This window comes from Nymphaea colorata, chromosome 1, assembly GCF_008831285.2.
Source record: "Nymphaea colorata isolate Beijing-Zhang1983 chromosome 1, ASM883128v2, whole genome shotgun sequence".
NCBI classification, from domain to species: domain Eukaryota; kingdom Viridiplantae; phylum Streptophyta; class Magnoliopsida; order Nymphaeales; family Nymphaeaceae; genus Nymphaea; species Nymphaea colorata.
The window spans coordinates 23799781-23824333 of NC_045138.2; the positions used below are offsets into that span (position 1 = coordinate 23799781).

The 24553-nt window shown below is 38.8% G+C and overlaps 3 protein-coding genes across 3 annotated transcripts in view; all 3 read left to right on the plus strand.

The window, feature by feature from the left end:
- Positions 1 to 1978: 1978 nt before the first annotated feature.
- Positions 1979 to 3871, plus strand: LOC116249934 (F-box protein At1g55000). The gene is made up of 2 exons (XM_031623251.2): positions 1979 to 2431; positions 3235 to 3871. The coding sequence occupies exons 1-2, from the start codon at positions 2012 to 2014 to the stop codon at positions 3616 to 3618; spliced, it is 804 nt and encodes a 267-aa protein (XP_031479111.1). The 5' UTR covers positions 1979 to 2011; the 3' UTR covers positions 3619 to 3871.
- A 1564-nt stretch (positions 3872 to 5435) lies between these two features.
- Positions 5436 to 24553, plus strand: part of LOC116253250 (aminopeptidase P2) — a 31490-nt gene continuing 12372 nt past the window's right edge. The window contains exons 1-7 of the mRNA XM_031628018.2: positions 5436 to 5827; positions 6255 to 6380; positions 6551 to 6670; positions 8531 to 8806; positions 12794 to 12966; positions 13140 to 13418; positions 13890 to 14041. Coding sequence (XP_031483878.1) covers positions 5519 to 5827; positions 6255 to 6380; positions 6551 to 6670; positions 8531 to 8806; positions 12794 to 12966; positions 13140 to 13418; positions 13890 to 14041 — 1435 coding nt within the window. The 5' untranslated portion in view covers positions 5436 to 5518. The remainder of the gene's footprint in view (positions 5828 to 6254; positions 6381 to 6550; positions 6671 to 8530; positions 8807 to 12793; positions 12967 to 13139; positions 13419 to 13889; positions 14042 to 24553) is intronic.
- Positions 14050 to 18798, plus strand: LOC116253274 (uncharacterized). Its single transcript, XM_031628040.2, has 2 exons — positions 14050 to 17531; positions 17813 to 18798. Exons 1-2 carry the CDS (start codon positions 16973 to 16975, stop codon positions 17848 to 17850), a joined length of 597 nt encoding a protein of 198 aa, XP_031483900.1. The 5' UTR covers positions 14050 to 16972; the 3' UTR covers positions 17851 to 18798.

The window sequence follows — 24553 nt, forward strand, 5'->3', positions numbered from 1 at the left end:
ATGCATGTAAACGTCTCAAGAAATTGAGCAGAACTACCAATGTGAGTTGAATTAAGAGTAATGATCTTTCATTGTCATCCAACATGTCTATTAAATAACATGCTCATACATTAACAATAAAATTCAACATGAAATCCAAAACATATAGAATCCAGATATATCATTCAATAATTTGTATATTAAAACAAATGCATGCACATAAAAAAAATAACAATAACATGTCGTGCGTATGTAGATGATAACATTACCAAGGCTATATATAAAAACAACTAATTAAGCAACTCGAACAATATATCATGCATAAAACCTTGATTGCTTTGCGATTAACCAAGATTATCATAACTCAGGTTCAAGGTTGAGGAAAAATGACTCTTTATGATGGACATCTAACATATCAAGTGCTCTTACCTGAATATCAGCATCTATTTCTTAGTTCTTCTTGGGTAATAGATACTAGTTGAAACTTAGTCATCCATGTTACTACGTTACTTTCACTCACTTAGTGAAGCCCATATTTTATTTCTAGCTCAACCAAGTGTAGTCTACCGAGATCAAACTTATATCATGTTTAGTCTACTTTAATTAGTTTAGCGTCAATACATATTGAGTTAAAGTGCTCGAGAACCAGCTCAACTTGCTTTTTCTCAATCACTAAACTCAATGGCATCAGTCACTTGTGTCAATTTGGAGCTGTTTGGGAATAGTAACATGTTGTTATTTGTCTCATGCATATAACCCAAAAATTTGCTAGATTCATTGAACACTTTAAAAGGTGTTTCATGAATTTACCCCACTTTTTTGGAAGGTGCATTAAATAGTAACATACTGCTAGCTCCAACTAGCCCCTTTGAGTGCATTTTGAACTTATGTTAAGCCAAGACCTTACTAAAATTACACCATTCGTTCATCAAGTCCTATTTAACCAATCATGGTCTAAGTCCATCTAGTTCATCCAAATAAAACTCCATCTAAAACCATTCTTGAACCTATGTTATCCATTTTCCACATCTTGCTATTATTTTGCTTACCGACTTTAGCTTAAATCAAGTTGGTTTGTTTAGAAAAACTTATCTTTAGAGCAAATCATGTTAATTTTTCAGATGCAGTATGAACCAGTCTAGCTGAAAGGCTAACCTGCCATACACATATATTTGGAAAGTTGGATCATCCCCATATCATATTTTTGTCTCTCCCTTTGTTTTATGTACTTCATGCATAAGTTTCTATAAAGCCTTAGGGTCTTATCAAATTCAACGGGCCCCACAACTAAACCAAACCTACTAACCAACCTGACCTGCCCTAGAAATGTGCCCATACCTAGGCCACGCCACTATCTGCTCAGTCTGGCCCTACGAAGCCCAATCTGAACTTGCTGAATCTAGTGTGAATCCACTGGACTTAGGTTTCATCAGTTTGGTTCTTTTGAACCTAGCGCACCTAAGCCAAGTCTCAATCTGAACTCATTTCCAACTAAGCCAATTGAATCTAGCCGCAATTCATCACCTGGCCAACCTTGTCCACGTTGGAGTTTGGAGGTGAATTTTTTGCAAGGGCATTTACGTAATTTTCTTACTGCTTTGTCATAATCCTCAAAAGGTGGGTACATTCTTTAATATTTCTGTGATAGTGAAAAAACCATTTGTGGACTCATGAGAGCTTCACCTCTAAACCACATAAAAAAAAATCTTGTACCCTCTTCTTCGTTTGGTACCATAGAGAAATGGCCTCTTTCCTAACAGTCCAAGCCCATAAGGTGACATCATGTCACTTGTCAGTCAGCGGAATCAAACCAACTCGACCTGCAGCTTTGCATAACCAAGCTAGCTGACAATGGTCCTTTCAAATCCAAACCCGAGATTTGCGAGAGAGAGAGTCAGTCAACGAGCGTTCAACGCTTAACAGCCTTTTAAGTCCTTCCTCTTGGAAGAGAGTGATATTTCTGTAATTGTATATTATTTCCGGCGGCGTTAAATCCACGCTCCTCGATCACCACTTCTTCTGGTTCACCTCCATGGGACGCTCTGGCGAACGGGAGGAAGAAGGAGTCGAGGATGAGCTTCACGATCGCCTCGTCTCCAACGGGCCAGAGGCTGGAGGTTCGGAAACCGGCGAGCTCCGCCCTGTCGTCTGCCCGATCCACTCCAATTTCGCCGCACTGAGCTCCGGTGACGTCCTCCGTTGTATCCTTGAGCGCCTTCCCCTCGCTGACCTTGCGCGAGCCGCCTGTGTCTGCCGGATTTGGCGTGTTGTAGCCTCCGATCAAGAAATTGTAAGCCGGTCTTTCCGATCACCCTGGAAGCTGAAGGAGATTGTCGGGAGCCCGTCCTCTACCGCCTTCTGGCGGGACAATCGGCTAGACCGATTCGCGATCTCGCACCGCATCCAGCGCGGGGACACAGTCGCCAGCCTCGCCGTGAAGTATGGGGTTCAGGTGCGACAAGTATTCCTATTCTCTTAATGTTTTCCCTCTTTTTCTTTTTATTTTCTGCCGAGTCTTTCGTTCTTTTGCTTTTCATTTTGGAAAACGTCAATTATGGTTTTTAAATTCTCGTTTTCAAGTTTTGATTTTCACTTTCATGTCAGGGGTTCAGCTTAGAGGCTTCTTTTTTGAATTGGAAGTTTGACAGATACCTACGTTTATTTGTAAATTTTTGGTGCTACGATAGTTCCCTTCTATCCAAGGAATGTCGATATAATATCATCAATTGAATGTATAAAGCAAATAAGCTGTTATTTTCGCTGGTCCTAGCAAGTAGCTACTGTTTCTTTTGAAATGTATTTTGTTGATTTGAAATTTTGGAAGCACGAGTTGTTGGTTGCATTTTATTGCTTAGTCGGTCTAATCCCATTAACAAATAAACTGATTCATGTGGATTACAAGTTTTAACTTTTTTGTGAAGTTGGTTTGAGTTACTTTCATTCCTGGGTGCCTTTAACCAATTTGTCCGTTGGCGTTAGTTGCAGATTAGATTGGCTCTGGTATGTAATATCCCACATGCAGTCTTAGTTACCAGTGTCTTATTGTTACCAAAATTGCTGTGAGCACCAGTGGATGTATCAGCAATTGTTTAGATGTGCGTATATAAGTATTGTTCCTTATGTACTTGTATCGACTATATATTTGCAATTTTTTCTGTATGAACCCAAGTTTGAAGTCCTAGCTTCACTATTCAATTATCTATAATCCCCTTGGTCACCTTCCTCTGTTGTAAGTATTTCACTAATCTGGCGCAGGTGATGGAAATCAAACGTCTGAACAATATGATAAGTGACCATGGCATATACTCGAGGGAAAGGCTTCTGATCCCTATAGGTGATTCAGAAGTACTTCGTGATGAGACCTGCTATATAGAGTTGGATAACAGTGCCAAAAGGGAGGTTGCAGTTTTATACCTGGAAGATGTTCCAGAAAAAAAAGGCAACAATATGGCTCCTAGAAGCTTGACAGATAGTGGAAAGAAAAAGATAGTTGACTCGATGAAGAGAAGTCTACAAGCAGATGATGGAACCGTTAAGTACTACTTATCTATTTCTAATGGTGATCCCAGGGCTGCATTTTCACTATATTCAGAGGATCTTACATGGGAGGGTCAGTTTCCTGGAGAAGGGTTTCCTTAGTCAGAGACAGGATTTGGTGGTTGTGCATACAGCCAGTTTCGGTGTCAGGTGACTTGAACTTTGTCTTTCAAATGCCCACATGGTCTTGCCTCTGCAAGTTTGCTAGTTTCACCTGACAATAGTCCTTGTGGAAGATATGTACAAAATCCATGTGTCCACGTGAAACTTTTTTTTCGTGGTGTAATTGTTCCTACAACAAGAACCTGATGGTTTTCTGTTCATGGAAAAAGAAAAGAACTTTATGCTTTTTCTCTTTGAGTTCTAGTCGATGCAGTGTAACCAAGACATGATCTGCCTTTTTTTTTACATGAAAACTGGTATTAGGGAGGCCCTAGTTGATGCCTTCTTTTTTCAAAACATTGTTTTATGGAAACAAATACAAACAATACAGTAAAATATATCGACCTCCCACACATGTACAATAGTAGTCAAGCTTAATTCAAAGGGAACATGTCGTACCGCTGAACTGAGTTGATAACTTGTGCAAACAAAATTAAACTGAAAGTGCACTCTTATCACCTCAAACTGAAAAAACAAGTCTACAAAAGCAATAAATGAAATAGGAGAAAACAAAAATCTAGCTCATGCTTGAAATAAAGGAAACAAAAATCTAGCTATGCTCCAAGATTCTCCCATCCAAGAAATCTGGTTCGATCTGCTTGTCTCTGAATTGAAGAATTCCACCTCAGCCTGCCCTATACTTAGTTTGCTGTTCTTCAAAACCAGCAACACATAATAGTAAGAAACAATAAAAGAATCTGCAAACGAACGCAAATAATAGCTCTAAATTATCTACGCCAAACTGCCTATTTAAGTACATGAAAGAATGCAAAATATCCTAATTAATCTTTACAGATTAAATTCTCGTAAGAACCTCAATAAGCACATAAGAATCAATTTTGTGCGGGATATGCACCATCGTATAGGGCGTCATGGACTCATGGCTACTGTAGTATGTGTCACTTGGCCGTGTTTAAGATTCAGACACAAACTCCACAGTAAGAAAAAGTCCACAAACGATAACAACCTATACTTGTAAGGACGTTGTATTCATACTTTTGAGATTACTAATTCAATTCCCTTTTATGAATTCGTCCTGACTTTTGGTTACATGTTTTTACTGCTCGGTTGTGGAGGTTGCCGCATGAGCTTCTTATGTATGGTGCAAGCATATTGAAATTTGCGGAGAAGCATGTACTACATGACTGTCCATCAAACAAAGACTACCCAAATACAACAATCTGTGAAACAAAATCACATTGAGCCCCATATTACAAAAAACTGCCCATCCACAATATAACACATAAGCTAAATAGCCGATAAAACAAAACTATCCATGCATTACACAACCACCTGTAAACAAAACCAGGTAAAATAAAACTTTCTATAGATTTCAAAACTGCCCATAAACAAAATTGCATTACAACATAACAATCTATAAAACAAAATATGAGATACTGAACAACTGTTGCAAACAACAACAATACGAACCCAACTAAAGACATGAATCTTGTTTTCAAAAATACAATAAGCATTTGAAATTCCACAAAAAATTTTGTAAAATTTTACAAAAAACCTGCAAAATTATACACAAACGAAAACTGGCATAAACGAATATGAGCAAACCAAAACTGCCGCGTCTAATTGTATAGCCGTACCCGTGTCTGCGTTACTAACGAATCCGGTCCAAACCTGTTCACGGTCGGTACCTCTTCTGTTCGAGGGGTAACACGCGAGGAGATATTCCGTGGGCCCCACGGTCATCTTATGCACCAATTTTCGTGCCCCGAGGTTGTGCACAAAACTCGATCCCGCCAGTATCGGCTTTGCTCGTCCTGGATCAAAGAAACCGGGAGCCGCTGCTCTGTGGATAATTCTCCTTTGCTGGAGGAGGGGAAAAATGGAGGCGACGCTCAGACCTCTCTGCTCTCGCTTCCTCCTTCCCCTGCCTCCTCCTGCGACCCGTACTCTTTCCTCTATTCTCTCTCCTGTCCGCCTCCCCTTCCTCCGTTGGCGCATGCCAACGTTCGTCCGGTGTTCCAGCAGTCCCGCCCCTCCGGAGAAGGCCGTCGCTCGACCCTCATCGGAGCTGAGAAGGAAGGCGAAGGGGCTAACGCCAGACGAGAGGCTTGTCGCCCTCCGGAAGCAGTTTACTCGCCCTGACGTAGCCATCGACGCCTACATCATTCCTTCCGAAGACGCCCATCAGGTACCTAATTTCCGGCGCTTTTCTCCCGCCGCAGATTTTTCTGAAAATTACGCCGATCATTTCGTCGGATGTTCGTTATTAATCGATGAACATTTTTTGCTTATCTCTTTTCCTTGGCTGATGTAAGTTGATGTTCCAACGCATTTTTGTGGCGTTTTCTACTGAATTGATGGAAAAATCAAGTCTTTGGATTGCGTGGAGACGATAATGGAGTATATTATGTGGTATTTTATAGGGATTGCTTGTAATAGTTCATCTGCTAATGTTTTTATCAGTTTTTAATGGTCAGTAACTTCGGTCACGTCTCTAAAACTAGTTTCCAACTTCGTAGTTAAATATTTGAACTCGGCAGTGATTGACTAGGATCCGCAATCATCTTTCTTTTTTTATTTATTTTGAACCATTCCGTGCTTGAATACCTTTGCAGAGTGAGTTCATTGCCGAATGTTTTATGAGGCGAGCATATATCTCAGGGTTCACTGGCAGTGCTGGGACTGCTGTTGTCACGAAAGATAAAGCTGCTCTATGGACTGACGGACGATATTTCCTTCAGGTACTACTCTGAAACCTGGATAACATAGTTATATTGCATCTGAAATCTGAAAACTTGGTCGGTTCCTTTCTGCAGTTCCAAGTTGACTTATGAACAGGCATATCTAAAGCAGTTCTTCAATTTTTTCTTTTCTAAAAAAATTGTTTTAGTAGTTAATTCTTGATGATTAGGCGGAGAATCAGCTGGGCCCTGATTGGAGTCTAATGAGAATGGGGAATCCTGGAGTTCCTACTACTGCTGAATGGCTGAATGATGTTTTGATGCCCGGTTGCAGAATTGGCATTGACCCAGTAAGTTCTTCACTGCTTCTGAAGTAAAATGGCAATATGCAAATAAATCTTATGAAATGAACAAATACATTTATGGGTTTGTTTCAGCTCACAGGAGCAACAGCCGACTATTTTTCTTACAATGCATGTGAATGAATTATAGATCATCCAACAACTAACACCATGTTGTAGTGTATTGCTTTCAGATCCTTCTATTCGTATCTGTTTCAAGCTATTTTCAGTTTACAGATGATCTTGGGACCATTTTTTTTCCTTTTAAAATCTGATCCCACTTAGATTTCGCGGACCTTATATTTGTATTGTCTTAGGAACTATATTTTTTTTCAATTCTGATCCCATATGGTTATACAGGCCTTATATTTATCTTGTCTTTTTGGAGGCAGTAGCTGAGTCAACAAAGAACAAATGTATTTTTCATTTTTGCCTCCATTAGAATATGGAAAGAAATGGTGTGTACTTTTGACCTAGACCTTAATTGGTTTTCTTTGAGTTGTGTAGCATGTTAATGTTCATATGCTGCATAATTTATTTACTATGAATCCTACACAAATGAGACAGGCCTTTGTGGTGATGATATTCATTGATTAGTACCTTTTAGGTTTCAAAAAGTTGTTGATGGTTCTGAAGTCAATCCAACTTCATCTCCAAATCATGTTCAAAAATATCAGTGACATGTTGAGGATATTGTTTTTTATCGGCAAAAAAGAGAACACTATTATCAGAATAACATCAAGATGCTTTCAAAGTATCACCAAAAATAAACATCACAGTATTATATATCTACATAATTACATATACATGTACAAGTATATATTTGTGTGTGTTTGATATGTGCAACCAAGATTTATGTTATTCTTCCCTTATTTAACAAACTCTTCCTTTTGTATGCATTTTAAATTTATATTTGCAGCTTTTGGTTTTTTAAAAATCAAAACTATTTTTTTGTATGAAACTAGTAAAAAACTCATATTTCATATAATATTGTTTTTATTTCAGTTACCCAAGTTTTTCCAACAGAAGCAAAGTGTAAGGAAATCTTTGAGGAAAACCTTCTTGAGAAACTAAGTAACATGGGTACAGGAGTTGCCCTAACATATGGTTGTTGGTATAAGATTCCTTGAGAAGGATATGGTTTGGCAACTAGGTACATCTCGGATCAGCTTTGGTTCAGATCTGATGCAAAATATTAAACATGAACACCAAAAAAAGCTTGACACAGAGATAGGGAGAGAGCAAACAAAAGGAGGGACAAACTCACAAGCTTCTTGCTGCTTGTCAACCTTGACATTGCACTTATCTCTGGAAAATCACACTCTGGCAACCCAAAAATCAATGACCACATCATGCTCTTTTACACCTCACCACCCCCTTCTTTGTTCACATTCTTGGAGGCCAAGTATTGACACACTCAGTTGGTATACCCAGTGAGAGAAAGAGAGAGAGAGAGCAGCAGATTTTCTTTTTAAAATTTGCATCAATGCTACACAACTTTTGCCTGTATTGCAAAAAAAAAAAAAAAAAAAAGAACTGAGTAAAAACTTATCAATTACTGGCTAAAGTTTCTTTTACGACCCATCAATAAAATGCGAACCATGTTTCTATATAATTGTGCCATATCCCTGTGCCTAAATTTGATTTGTCCAAAGACTCCAAACCAATACCACCATACTTGCACCTGCTCCTGCACCCACCCTCTTTGGACTTCTTTGCCGGGTTCCTCTTTGGAGTTTTTTCCTCTTCAAGAGTATGTGCTAGCTTCCAACTAGCAATAATATTAGGATATTTTTGAAATTCAGAGATATAGTGCTTCATCATACAAATTCTCATGCCTTCTTGTTCTTCATGTTGTTGTGTGAGCAGTTTCTTTTTTCTTCAGATTCGGCAGAGGAACTTAGAGAAGTTTTGTCGAAGAAAAACCTTGAGCTAATTTGCATTTACAATTTTAATCTTGTGGATGAAATTTGGGATGAGTTAAGGCCAAGTCCTCCGATAGAGCCAATGAGAGTTCACAGTATCAAATATGCTGGCTTGGATATTTCATCCAAAATGTGTTCTTTAAGATCAAGGCTTGCTGAAGTTAGGGCAGATGCCATTGTTATCTCGAAGCTAGATGAAGTTGCTTGGTTGCTGAACCTGGTAATTATTTTCAGTAACTGCCCTGTTTCTCTGCTCATGCATACTTTCTGGAGCTTGCTCTTTACACTACATGTAATTAAGGAATCTGCTTCATTGTAATCATACTTAGACACACGTGTGTGTGTGCACAAGCATGTAATAGGTCAGTCACCTGGGTGGCTAAAAGCCTAAAACTATAAATATTAAACAAAACATGTCTTCATGAGGACTTTCTGTTGTTAGGATAGGCTTTTAAGATAATATAAAAATTAATCATGGATCATCAATGTCGGAGCAATGCAATGACTTTTTTCCCCAGATAAAAGAATTTAATATAATAAACAATTCTAAACACTTGCAATGTTCGATTTGTTTAGAAAAACTGTCCAGCTGCCTTCCCGCAGTGGTTCATGATGGCTCCATAATCGAATTAGATAGGACTGCAGGACTAACAGATCAATGCAGTATTAGATTCATAGCTGTTAATAAGTTCCAGTACAAAATAGATGACACTAGGAAACAGCTTATGTACACATACACAATGCTCTCTCTCTCTCTCTCTCTCTATATATATATATATATATATATATATATATATATATATATATATATATATATATATCACGTAAAAAGAAGCTTGAAATTTTTAGAAACCAGAAAGATGTTATATGATGATCAATGCCAATTTAATATTCTGTGACCCATCCCAACATGACAGCAATAGGTTATTTGTTTCAGAGCATCATGTAAATGCATGTCGCAAAACTCGAAATCCCACAAGAAGCCACTCACAACAGCTCAAGCAGTACAATGTGAACTAGGGAAAAAAAAGAACATTAATATTGTACAAGAAAAAGCTCCAAAGAAGCTCGATACATGAAGGGATAACGCTCCCTTTTTGAGGCCTAACAGACCTGTTAGATCTCCTGGGAAGGAGTTGAGTGTCTTATCTCTTATTCTATGATACATGATTACTTCCTTACCTAGCCCACTATTTTCACATAAGTTTTCATTTTCAAGGTTAGAATCAAATACATGATATATCATCTTTCATAAAATCATTTCTAAGAGTGTCATCATTACTTGCATCATGTTACTGTCTATATAGTATTCATCATTCCAAGGCAGCAATTCATAGAGGAAGGAGTACCCTTCCTCATGGATTCATTCTATCAAATTCTTTTCATTTTCTAGACAGCTCACATTTAACAATACATAGATGTTTATTTTTCAAGGTCATAGCATTTATATCCTATTTGACTTTCTGAATATCAGAGAAAAACACATTTGATAGCTTTTAAAGTTAATTTATCATTCTTGCAATTCGAAACATGATACTTACATTTAAGAACTCTTAATCTATTATAATTTGGACGGATATTATAATTTTTTTGAAATGGAGAAATATTTCCTGAGTTTTTAAAAGCATTTTATTTATTAAATTTGTGGAAATAAGTGCAGCTTCTCCCAAAAAAAATTCTTGAAGCATATTTTGAAAATGCATTTTGAATAAGGGTCCTGGTCATTTCATGTTGTTTTTTGCCACACCATTTCCTTGAGGGGTTCTAGGATATGAGCTTTAATGTAGTCTCCCCTTCAATAAAATTTCTAAATTCTTTTAAGACTCTCCTACTGAATAGCTCCTAAAAATCTTAATAGATGTATTGAATGAATTTTTCCTAATATAATAAAAGGTCTTGAAGTGTGAAATTACATTGATGTGAAACAACATTGATGTTGTTTCTTCCGAAATATCTATTAAAATACTCAATGAACAAAATATATTAAGAGAGTGCCTTTGGAGATACAGGAACGCGGGCCCTCACAAACTCAAAAGGAGACTTTGATATGAAAGTTCTATAAACCAAAAGCTTGGGATTTCATTTTCCCATTAATAAAATCATCACAAGAGAAATTCTCATTATGATTTTTTTTTAAAAAAAATGGAATGCTTGTCATTTGCCTATACTTGAATGACCTATTCGTTGATGCGACAAACGAATATCTTATTTCTTTTGACAATATTACATGATGATCTGGATAGCTCCAAAGTCTGCATTTCTTATTTGAGAAATCGATAATAAGTTTTTTTGGGATGCATCTAACATCTAAAATTTTAATAACTTTTTAATTTTTAAATATTTTTCAAATTTTCCAATACTTCTATTGATAAAGTTGTCCATCCTCTTTAGACATATAAGAACTTGAGTTGGTTTTACTTGCAGTCATATGAGATGACACCCCTGAATTCCACATATTGAGAATAGGTACTGCGACAATAGCACCAAGTGGAGGTGCTCCCCTTGAAAAGAGATTGTAGAGCATTCACCAATTGAGGTTGTAGAACTTCCACAAATTGAGAAAGAGACACCAATTCTATAGAGTCTGTTTTTTTCCTTTTTCTCGACCATACCCGCAGTAGCTCCGTTCTTTTCATATCTCCTTAGTTTGGACTTATGTCACATGAGTGCGGGGTGCGGGTGCCGGCGCGGCGTATCCCAAAAAATTTGGGTGCGAGGGTGCGGCGAGGGTATATATATATAAAATCTGTATTTTCTATATATATAAATGTATGTATTCATAATATATATAATTTTAGCTTGTTTCTTAGCTTAAGCTGTCCTTTCTTTTTTACTTTTATTACTGCACATAAAGAAAGAAAGGGACAGAGAGAAGAAAGAAAGAATAGAAAATATTTTGAACATGCATAAAAAAGGATGTGGTTGGGGTGCGTGTCGGAGACGCACTCGTATCAGCACCAGCACCAGCGTCGTGTCAACACGAGTGTGGCCCCTTTTCTGAAGAGTCTGTGTGACATAGGTTTGGACATTGGTTTTATGTGTTCGACATCATCGCAATTGTAGAAAATTATATTTTGGTTCACTCTTCACTGTGCTTCACAGAATGTCGTGGTGTACATGGTGTGGCATGATTTCTGGGGTCTTAAAATGGTCAACATACTCATTGTTATCATTTTTGAGGTGTGGCAACTTGTTTTCTTCCATTGCTAACTGGCAAGGGCTTCACTCTTGGAAGAGACAATAGTCCCATGAATCAAAAAGGTTTTAACTCCATCATAAGTTTGTGTCTAAGCCCGATAATAAACTTGTAAAATTTTTCCTCTTGATTTTTTTCTCTCAAAATAATATCTCTTAGACCGTGTCAGTGTGGTTCAATGTGGGTAATTCATGCCATAATTGGTTCAGCTGTTCAAAAATACTCCTTATAGACTTCCTGTGTTGTTGAAGATTAAAATTTTATTTGAGTGTTGCATTTATGAAGAACATCCTTCATCATGTGCATCCCTTTAAGAAAAATCCATGCTTCATTTTGGCAAGTTGCACATTTATCAACACATTAACACTATTGAGAAGCCAAGACATAGCCTTATGGTGGCTAATCTTTCACTCCAAGTTTTTATCATGATCCATAATGACCATAGTGTTCTCATTTCCTTCCAACTCTTTGACTTTACCTTACAACAAGCTTCATAAGGATTAATTCAGGTTCCTTTCCAGAACCATCAACAGATCTTCAAACACCTTTACCTCCTATGTAATGCTATACTGTGGAAGCCCATCTACATAGTTGATGGATGTCCTTTTGAAGGGTGATAGCTTGAGTAGAGAATGAGAAAATAGTGTGGAGGTCATGCATAATTAACACATGGAATGAGTGAAATTTTATATCATTTATGCATGTGTATGAACTGTATCTACAGTAGAACCTGGAAGCACATTCCACATTGTTGCAACTGGTACTGTGCAAATTACCACTATGTCATGTGTCCGTAACATTGATGCCCTGAACCTAATGTAATAGAGTGTGTGACTTTAAAGATGGATGATATCCTGTCATTTGTCTTGAACACAGACAAATAAAGATTGATATTTCCTTTCTCCATTTGTCTTATTTTTTTTGTATTTAATTTTTTGTCAATCAGAAATAAGTTTATATTAAGGAACTTATACCTTCTTCTTGTTCACGCTTTACAATTTTGTCTGTCAGAGAGGACAAGATGTTCCACACTCTCCTGTGACCTATTCATATTTGCTTGTGGAAAATAACAGTTCTACCTTACTGGTGGACAATTCAAAAATTACTGAGGAAGTAATGGTATACTTAAGAAATGCTGGTGTAACATTGAAGCCTTACGAAGCAATCCTTACAGAGGTTGAAAGGTAGTCTGACAACCATATGCTGTAATATTGTCTGTATATTTCTTTATTTAGTTGGTTTTCTGCATTTCATTTAATCTGTTATATCCTACTACGTGTTTTGTCCACTCCTTTTGATGATACACAAAAGCTTCTTTCTTGTTTTGAAATTTGGTCTTTGGGTTACTTGTTTCCAGATTGGCAGAAAAAGGAACAAGGCTTTGGTTGGACAAGTCCTCTGTAAATGCAGCAGTAGTGGATGCATTTTTATCTGCTTGCAAGAGATATTCTGAAGGATACCAAAATAAACAGAAAAAGAAGAGCACCAATAAAGCCTCAAAAAACAAGGGCACAACAGAAGCGTCTGAACTCCTAATTGATGGCCCAGCTACTGTATATGGAGCTTCCCCCATTTCTCTTGAGAAGGCAGTGAAAAATAATGCAGAATTGGAGGGGATGCGACAAGCTCATCTTAGGTGATTTAATCTTGCAATTTGGTTTCTCCCTTGTTTACTTTTTCCTTACAACCAGTTCTTCCAATCTTCACTAGTTATTGGTGACAGTTATCCGGTGTACTTGATCTGCACGATAAGAAGTTATTCTTGTGAAGGAAATGAACATTCCTGTTGTCTTTTTAGATCAAAAGTATTTTAACAAGTTATTAGCTATTTTGGATCTCAATTCTCGTTGTATTTCAGTTTGTTTGTGCCATTATGATGGAAGTTGTTTCTTTGCCTTTTTCTGTAGGCTTCCAATTTTAATGAGGTCATAATTGGTGTTATGTATTTTTTGGGTTTTGGTGCTCAATGTAAACAATGATTACATCTATTCTTGCTATGGTTGTATTGTCTGCCTTGGACTTCTCATACCTTTTAAAAGCTAGCCTGTATTCGGAACTTAGAACCTTAGATATGATTTCTTCACAGCACACCTTTCTTTCGTTACAGGGATGCGGCTGCTTTAGCAGAGTTTTGGACATGGCTGGAAGAACAGATTCAAAATAAAGCGACTTTGACTGAAGTGGAAGTGGCAGAAAAGTTGCTTACTTTCCGTGCAAAACAGCCTGGTTTTTTAGATACCAGCTTCGATACCATTAGTGGTACACCTTTTAGACCAGTTTTTCTTTGCTATATTATTTGGAGGGCTGTTGCCAATCTTTGATTGTCTATGAGAAGTTTAGGAAAAGGTTTGCTCATCCAGATTAAGGCTGGGCAACTGGCTGGCCCGATCTCATGAGGGCCTAATTGGCCTGATTTGGTAATTGCTGGGCTCATTTCCCCACCTGTTAATAATCAGGCTGGGCCAGGCCTGGGGTTTATCAGTCGTTGGGCCAAACCCCCTGCCTGGTACCCAGCCCAGCCCAATAACCCATTCTTTTACATGTTCAACAGTATTAATAATCGGGCTACGCCAGTAAAAATCAGACCAACTAAAAAATACTTTCACTTACAATTAGTAACCCAAGCCCCATTTTATGACCATTCTCCAGTCAGACTTTTTCCAATACTGTTGGATATAGGACTGAAGCTAGTGCCTGGAACAAAGTGTTGAAACTGTCGTGCATTGAAAATTCTTGAAAAGGGTCTAAAAAGTTTTAAACAAAGTGCCCTAAAACTGCCGTGTGTTGAAAATTTTTACAAAGGGTGTAGAAGAAAACATTTGATGAACATGTATCTAGATGGGTTGTGGGTCCAGATCCGACCTGTCCATTCCTTAAAGTGTTGGTGATTTTCGTACACTTAAGTTGTTGTTTACCCTAATTTAATAGTTAATGGTTTACCCTAATTTAATAGTTAATGGAAAAATTATTGAGGGTGTGAACAGCTGCGAGTGAGGGTTGTTTGTCCTCCTCAATCGTGGTTTTTTCCCTCTATTTTTGAGGGGTTTTTCCACGTTAAATCTGTGTGTTTTCTTCTCTATCTATTATACATGGTATCAGGGTAATTTTTTTTTTATCTGTTGATAGTGTTATGTATGTTTGGGTCTGGACCCTATCCGACCCACAGTTCATGTTGAGTTCTATTTAAGTAACCTTTGTAACCCTAATTGATTGTGTTAATGAAAATTGAGAGAGAGTGATCGGCAACTAGTGGGCACCAGAATCATCTCCAATATCGTGGTTTTTTCCTCGTGTCGAGGGTTTTCCATGTTACATTTGTGTTCTTTGCGTATTTTACTGTTCAACATGGTATCAGTGCCGATGAATTTATGAGTTTTCTGTTTTTGGACGAGAATCATGTCGTCTCCTTCCTCTGCCATCGCCGTCGTTGTTCCCTGAGATCACCTTCCCTGTTGTCGTTGTCCGGTGGTGTCTCTACTGACGCCATTGTCGCCCATCGTTGTCGCTTCTTCTTGCCACTACCTATTTCAGTTGCCCGATGCCACTCCTTTTTGCCAGTCGCCCGATGCCACTCCGTTCCTGCCAATCACCCGACACCACTCAATTTTGCCAGTCGCCCGACGCCACTCCGTTCCTGCCAGTCGCCCGATGCCACTCCTTCCTGCTGCCGCTCCCCTGGCGTGAAGTTCCGACATTGTTGTAGTTCGTCGCCTCTTCTTGTAGTCTCTGTCGTTTGTCGTTGCTGCCTGCTGCTTCCCTCCTTGTGGTCGTTGTCTCCCTTATAGTTGTTGGACTGTTTTTGTAAAGTGTGTACCGCCAGCCCTAATCTCTTTTAAAGGAGATTAGGGTTACGTTAATGAAACATTCTTTTGGCTCTTTCTCTCTCATCGTAACATGGTATCAAAGCCCTCTCCTGCGCCGACAGCCAAGTGAGTTCCTCCAGCAATCTCTTCCTTCCTCCCTCTTTTCATCTCCCATCTCTATTCTTTCTTACCACCCAATGAGGAGACGGTAAGAGAATAGAGGTTGGGGGGGGGGGGTGCGCTGTGTGGAGAAGGACCTGATCATGCCTATGTGGAAGGCATGATCAGATCCTTGTTTATCAATCTCGTGGATGGTACTGCTGCTGTGATCAGAGTTTGTGTTGACCGTGGGGAGCAGAATATCCTATAGATTGTGGATGTGAAGTATGTCCTGTAGATCGTGGATATGAAGTCTGAAAGTTGAAGTTTAATGAGTTGTGGACTGCTGTTGATCGTAAGTATGAAATCTATTATTTGATTATGTTGAGATTCTTGCCGTATGTTGTGGACAGCCAGTCTTATGTGGTGTGGCTGTATTTAAGAATAGCAGCAGTCATTTGTTGATGGTGGAAGTAGTTGTCATTGGCAGATATTATTGAAGTTTAGTATTTACTCTCTATTGAAGATTTCTTGCCTATGTTGCATTCATCGGCTGCAACTACTATTTGAGTGCCTGCCTGTGTTTCTTCCTGTTTTACTGCCTGAATTTCAGTCCATGTTGCTACTTGTGTCTGCTGGTAATATTCAGAGTTTATGCTTGGGTTGCTGCCTGCTTTATTGAATTTCTGATCTGATATTGGAGCTGTAAGAATTTTCTAGGTTCTCCTGTGCTGTAGTGATTTTGATATTCCTCTAATATTCGTAGTCAGTTGGGTCCACTTGATTTATTATGGCTGAAAATAGTAAATCAGAAAATTCTACTGAATACAAGATGGCTGGAAATTCATTCTCTCATGGAACCACGATCAAATTGAATGGTTCAAACTATGAAATATGGTCGAGGGTGTTCATGATGTCTGTGGCTGGGCATAGAAAAAAATATGTTCTTGAGGAAGATGAACCTACTGAGAAAAAGGGAATATATGCTGCGTGGGACGAAGTTAATTATATTGTCATGTCTTGGATTATGAATAGTGTGGAGTCTCATATAGCCCCAACTATTGCATATTATACCAAGGCCAAAAATATGTGGTCTTTCTTGAGGAAGACATATTCGCATGCCACTAATGTAATTAAAATCCTACAATTGGAAAAAGAGTTATGCAACATACGACAATGGGATCAGGATCTATCTTAGTATTTTGCTACTTTAACTGCTGCATATGAACGGTTAAAGGCTCTTTGTCCACCTTGCCAACATTGTTGTGCATGACACTTTGAAACTGGTATGGTAGCGAAGTTTCTATCTGACTTATCTCCAGAATATTCTGTGGCAAAGTCTCAAATTCTCACAGGCAGTGATCTTCCAGATCTAGCAGACAAGTATAAGAGGCTGAGTCGTCTTGCAGTCACTCTTTCTCAAAATACGCAAGACACACCAGTCTCTGCACTTGTGATATCAGGAGGACGGGTCCTCAACAGGGGACGTGGCACAAGCCATGGTGCAGGACGCGACAGATTTCAGTGCTCTTATTGTGGCAAAATTGGTCATCTAGAGGATCGTTGTTGGGACAAGCATCCTCACCTCAGTTCTAGCGTTTCCTCTAGATGTGGTGGAGGTAGAATCGCCACAGGCAAAGGTCCTTCTTCATCCCAAGCAGCTCATTCAAAGGCAATAATATCTATGGTTGAGTCTTCTACTGATCCTTCTATATCCATGTCATATTCCCTTAACTTAAGTAAGGATGAATATGATCGTGTTCTTGCTCAAAGGTCTGCCTCTACATCTGCCAATGCTACTGTTAAAGATTCAGCATTCTCTGTTGGTGCTCCTATTGATGATGCAGGTATGACATGGATGATAGATTCTGGCGCTTCTAGACATTGTTGTAATCAACCACAAAATTTTTCATCATTTGTTAGATTTTCTACACTACAGCATGTCAAGCTGGCTGATGGCAAGCTGTCCCCTGTTTTAGGCAGCGGTGATATCTACCTTCCACATTTAGGCACTATGACATGTGTGCTATATGATCCTCAGTTTCCTGTTAACTTGTTATCTGTTAAACAGCTAGCTATCGATTTACGGTGTAAAGTCATTTTTGACCATGACTCTTGTTCTTTTCAGGACTTACCAACTGGGAAGATGATTGGTGGCGGCCATGAACGTGAGGGACTTTATTTTCTGTCGATCCCAGTTGATGTTGCTGCATCTTCAGTCCCTTCGAAGCCTTCTCATTTCCAATGGCATCTCAAACTGGGTCATCCGTCAGTACCAAAACTTCGTCGCACGTTTCCTGATATTCATGCATCAGAGTCTTTTTCTTTTCGGTCATGTTTCTGATACTATCTTGTTTTAGTTGATGATTTTACTAGAGTCAGTTGGGTTTTCTTGTTAAGGGAATGATCTGACGTCATATGTATTCTTCAAAAATTTGTCAAAAAAATAAAAACTCAGTTTGGTCTCATTGTCAAAAATATTCGCACTGATAATGCTCTTGAATTCAAATCTTCCATTCTACTTCAGTTTTATGCCAATCATGGAATTCACATTCAATATACTTGTCCGCATACGTCCCAACAAAATAGTGTAGCCGAACGTAAAACATCGGCAACTCCTAAATGTGGCTCGCACCCTTATGCTACAAGCTCACATGCCTGCCTATTTTTGGGGTGATGCTATTCTTACTGGTTACTGCATGTTACCTCATTAATAGATTACCCTCTTCCTCCATCCAAGAACGCATTCCCATTCAAATTCTATATCCAGGGCATCCATTATTTCATTTACCTCCCAAAGTATTTGGATGCACTTGCTTTGCACATATCCTAGGCCCAAACAAAAATAAACTTGTTGCCCAAGCCATCAAATGTGTCTTTATTGGCTACTCAGTCAAATAAAAAAGGATATAAATGCTTTGATCCCCTGACTAAGAAAGACATGATAAGTGCGAATGTTACCTTCTTTGAGTCTCGTCCTTATTTTTTCCCGTCAAATCCATCTCCGACTGAGATGCATGTACCTGTACCTCTTCCTATTCCACCAGTGTCATTTGATTCATTTCCACCATCTCAACCTAGGTCACATGAACATTTCCTTGATCCTTTGTTGGTTTCGTCGTCTAGGTCCCTCTCTCAACCGTCCACCAGCATCATCTCAAGAGGTAAGCTCCACTGATAAGACTGACTCATGTTTAATGATGACCATTCTGCAGCAAATCACCCTATTGCCATTCGTAAGGGTAAGCGACAGTGCACACTACATCCTATTTCTAATTCTGTCTCTACTGATCGTCTGAGTACAAGTTTGCTGCAGTTTGATCATGCTCTATCTAGTCATGTTATCCCGTCTTTTCACCATCATGCTGTTAAATCCACGTTGGCGACAAGTTATGCAGGAGGAAATGGATGCTCTTCTTTCTTGGGAGACTTGGGATTTGGTAGATCCCCCGACGCACTGTGATGTGGTTGGATCAAGATGGGTATTCACCATCAAGTATCATTCTGATGGTTCAGTTGAAAGGTTCAAGGCATGTCTTGTCGCAGAAGGGTATCCTCAGACTTATGGTGTTGACTTCTTTGAGACATTTCGCCTGTGGCTCGGTTGGGCACTATTCGATTGATTATATCTCTTGTTGTCCAGCGAGAGTGGCCTCTCTTTCAGCCGGATGTGAAAAATGCCTTTTTGTATGGAGACATTTCTGAAACCGTTTATATGCAACAACCACCTGGTTTTGAGCGACAGAGGGAGTGTTCCAAGGTATGCAAATTAAAGAGGGCTATTTATGAACTTAAACAGAGTCATCGTGCATGGTTCCAGATGCTTACTGAGGTGTTATCTAAGTGTGGATTTCGCTGATCCCAACTTGATCACTCATTGTTTATCAAGCGAGACTCATCAGGAATGGTGATATTGATTGTCTATGTGGATGATATTGTTCTTACTGGGGAAAATGATCAAGAGATAGCTCAAACAAAAAAGTTTTTACAGCAACACTTTGTTACAAAAGACCTTGGACAACTTCGTTATTTTCTTGGTATTGAGGTGACTCGTAGTAATTGAGGTGACTCGTAGTAATAAAGGAGTTGTAGTGTCTCAAAGGAAATATGTTCTTGATCTTATGCAGGAAACATGACTATTGGGGCTAAACCTGCCACACTTCCTATGAATCTCCGCATTCATATACATGATGATAACTCAGAGCCGTTTGACTCTAGATCTTACAGATCTCTGATAGAGAAACTGTTATATTTGACTGTCACTCACCCCGACATTAGCTTTGCTGTGAATAAGTTAAGTCAGTTCATGGAAAAACCCCGGAAGGTTCATTGGGATGTTGCTCTAATGATTGTCAGATACTTGAAATCAGCCCCGGAAAAGGGTTATGGTTCAAAAGGGAGAATGTGTTGACATCGAAAAATATAGTGATGCTGATTATGCAGAGTCTATAGATGGCAGGAAGTCTACTACATGTTTTTGTGTCTTTGTGGGAGGTAATCTTATTTCCTGGAGGAGCAAGGAGCAAAATGTGGTGGCTCGTTCTAGTGCTGAGTCGGAATATAGGGCTATGGCTCAAACTACGGCTGAAAATTCATGGCTTAGATCACTACTTTTAGAGTTGGGTGTTTTGAATCTCCCAATAAAGATGTATTGTGACAACAAGACAGCTACATATATTGCTAACAATCTTGTCTTTCATGAGAGAACTAAGCACATTGAAGTGGATTGCCACTATATTCAAGACTTAATTCAAGAAGGAATTGTTAGCACTATTCATGTCCCCTCCGAAGATCAGGCAGTTGATATCCTCACCAAGGTTCTTCCCATAGACGATTTCCTGAGATGTTGTAACAAGTTGAGCATGATTGATATATATGCTCCAGCTTGAGGGGGAGTGTTAAAAAGTATTTTTGAAATATTAAAAAGTTAAGAGAGAGGTCTTTAAATATTTTCTTATAGTTGTTGGACTGTTTTTGTAAAGTGTGTACCGCCAGCGCTAATCTCTTTTAAAGGAGATTAGGGTTACGTTAATAAAATATTTTTTTGGCTTTTTCTCTCTCATCGTCACATGAAGATCCTATCTCATCATGTGGAGGAGATTCTAGACTGCCTCGTGCAAATAACTCAGCACTTACCCAAGGATCATATGATTCCACAGGTTCAGAATTCTTAGTAGAAATGTTAAAGTTGTGTTCATCAAACACAACATTTTTTGATACTTTGATGCGTCGTTGTAGGGTCATAACATCTGAAACCTTTGTATTCATCTGCATAGCCAACGAACCTGCACTGCTTTAATGTGGACATAGCACACACATCCGAAAACCCTTAAATCATTATAGTTTGGATTTTGACCAAAAAGAGTGAAGGAGATTTTGAATCCAAAACTGTCATGGGCAGACAATTTATTATATGTACAGCAGTGTGAAAAGCTTCCGTCCATAAAGTAACAGGAGTATTACTATCATGCATCATACTCATACCACTTTTCACGATGTGATGGTGTTTCCGTTCAGCTACACCATTTTGTTGTGGGGTGTATGAGCATGAAATCTGTCGAGTTATCCCATTTTCTCGTAAAAAAGTTAATAAAGTCATGTGAAGAATATTCTCCCCCACCATCACAATGAAAATGCACAACTTTAGACGAAAACTGGGTTTGGATCATGACATGAAATTCTCGAAAGATACTAAACACTTCTGATTTTTGTTTCATGAAGTGAATCCAAGTATATCGAGAATAAGAATCTATGAACAAAACATAATAGCGAGAGCCAAACAAGGAATCAACGGGAGCTGGCCCCCATACATCAGAATAGACAATCTCAAAAGGTGTAGAAGCTCTTTTATTGATATTATGGAAAGGAAGTATATGACTCTTACATAGTTCGCAACCAAAACATTTTTTGTCATAAGAATCAAAGGATAGACTGGATTTTGGAATGAGATTATCTGATGCAAGTTTTTCCAAAAACCCACGACTACAATGTCCCATATGACCATGCCATAAATTTGACTTACTTATGTCTGATTGGAGACAGCTAGAACTTGGAATTTGTGAAGGTGCGTTGGAACTTGGAAGGAAAGCAGGTCAATTGAGCTGGACTTGAAGAGGATTGTAAGAAATAAGGATTTTTCTTGAAAAGATACATATTTCCTTGGCATTCCCCTTCAGCGAATGTTTTCTTCGTTAGAAGATCCTTGACATACACAGAAGAATAAGTAAATTCAACAGATGAGTTTGTATCATCTACAAGTTTAGAAATGGAAATAATATTCTTTTTGATATTTGGAGCAAGGACAACATTTGACAAAGATAATGGAAATGGTGATGTTGGAAGAGAAATTTGTGCATTTCCAATATGTGTGATAGGATGAAAACTTCTGTCACCTGTAACTATATTACTTTTACCAAAATAAGGAAGAAGGTCATGTAACTTACTAGCATTTCCAGTTACATGAGTAGCAACACCTGAATCCAAATACCATTCACCTTGATCATTTTGTTTCACTGTCATCTTGGAGAGGGCAGTCATAAGTATTTGTTGTACATCGGCTGGTGGGAGTTTGATATTATGTTCAACTTTAGGTTTATTGCCTCTGTTTTGTGGATTGAACCAGCAATTTGCTTTGATGTGACCCTTCTTGTTACATTGGAAACACGTTGACACTTTTTTTGTGTTATTAGTTTGAAATCTTCTTGGAACACTTGGTGTTGGCAGAATACCTTTGCCATTTTATTCATCATGCCCATGGTTTATGCCTCCTTGATGAGCCCCATTTCCTTTTCTATGACCTACAACAGCTTCTATAACTAAAACATTGTGAGCATTACCTTGGTTTGTTCCTCCCATCAGTTGTTTCATGTTCATTTCATGTTGAAGCATCTTGCCCTGAAGTTCATTGAAGGTGGGCAGAGTGGGCAAAACTTCAAGAGCAGTAGTGAAGGCATAAAAATCTGGTCCAAGGCTGCTAAGAGTTTGCTGGACTTTTTCTTTGTTGGAAACAACATATCCAGCAACTCCCAACTGATCACTATCCCTTTAAGACGTCCCAAATATTCCATAATCAACGTTGACCCTTTGCTAAGATTCTGAAATTCTTTCTTCAAACATAGAATACGTGCCTCTGACATTTGAGAATAAGTTTAAGCAAGACTGATCCATAATTGTCCTGTTGTACAGTCATCAGAAAGAGAAATCAACACTTCTTGAGAGAGCATTGATGTGATATACGCAACAAGGCTTTGATCTCGTTTCATCCATGTTATAAATTGAGGGTTACGAATTTCCTGAGTGGAAATTGTCTCTCCTATCTCATCTTAACCTCTTGTTGAATGAACTGTGGTGGGATTGGAATGGAACCATCAAGATGTCCGTACAGATCCTGACTCCTTATGAAAGGAGTAATCTGCCTTTTCAGTTGGAGTGGTTCAGTTTTTCAGAAATAAGGTGTAGCAAAAAGTTGGAGGACGTATTGGATTGTGAGAGAATATCCATGATAGATTATATATTTATCAACGTAGATATATACTAACAGAAATATAAGAGTGTTGTCAAGATAGATGAAGGATTAGGAGCAGAATGTTTGAAGGGGTATAAGAGAAAACTAACCAAGAGATTTCAAGTCTGTTCAAACATTCTCCTTGGTAGAACCAGCCAAACCTTGCTCTGATACCATGTAAGATTTTGGGTGTCGAAGTATAACCCACGTTCAGATTCAGCAAAGGAAAGATAAGAGAGAGAACAAAAAAAGAGAAATGAGGAAGGGAGGTGAGGTTTTACATTCCCACACAACCCATTTATATAGTGATCCCTCTACACATTTTACAATAATCTAGAATGAAACAATCACAATAATCTAGAGCCTAGAGTGAAGCAACACAATAACCTAGAGTCTAGAATAAAACAATTACAAAAATTACAATCATAACCCTGCCTAGATAAATGCACTCAGACATGGTTAGACGTGTTGGATTTGGATCAGATTAGATCCAACATCTTATCAGTAGCAAGGCGGTGCCTGCTGCTCAGGTGATAGCAGCGGTGTCTGCTGCTCGGGCGATGGCGGCAGCCAGTGTTCAGATGCAACAGTCGCCCTCTGTTCCAGCAGCTCGATGGCAGGTCCTCCAGCTGTTGCTGATCAGAACTGCGGTGAGAAGGGCATTGGAACTTCATGGCAGAGGAGGTCGACGCTAGCAGAGGACGTGCAGCAGAACTTCACGGCAGAGCTTCACGACAGGGCTTCACGGCAGAGCTTCATGGGAACTTCACAACAACCTGATTTTTTAGAAATTCGGCTCTGATACCATGTTGAATAAGGAAATGACAATGAACACAATCATAACATGGAAAAACCTCAACACAAGGAAAAAACCACGATTAGAGGAGGATTCCAGCGCTCACTACCTGCTGGGTCCCTCTCTCACTTAATTCACATTCACACTTCGAAAGTAGGGTTACAAAGACTTAAATAGAGCTTAACTTGAATAATGGGTCAGATAGGATCCAGACCCGGACCCAAACTTATAAACACGTCAACAGATTGTATGTTGCAAAAATCATATCATCTTCCTATCCACATCACCACGATTTGCTTCACCAAGGACAATTACCTTCACTGATCTGCAGCCATTACGATTGGAATTGTTGGTTAAAGCTTGAATTGTTAACTCTGTTTCTACTGAAATTTAGTCATTGATTCTTCGGAAAAGGATTGCCTACGATATGTGGGTTGTCCTTGAATAGATATATGGCAGGAAAAGAAAGATGTCCTTGTCTACCAATATAAAGGATATATATGCTCTACGGCAGGGCGGTAAGACTGTAGCTGAATTTTATGCTTCCTCAAGTCGAAATGGGAAGAATT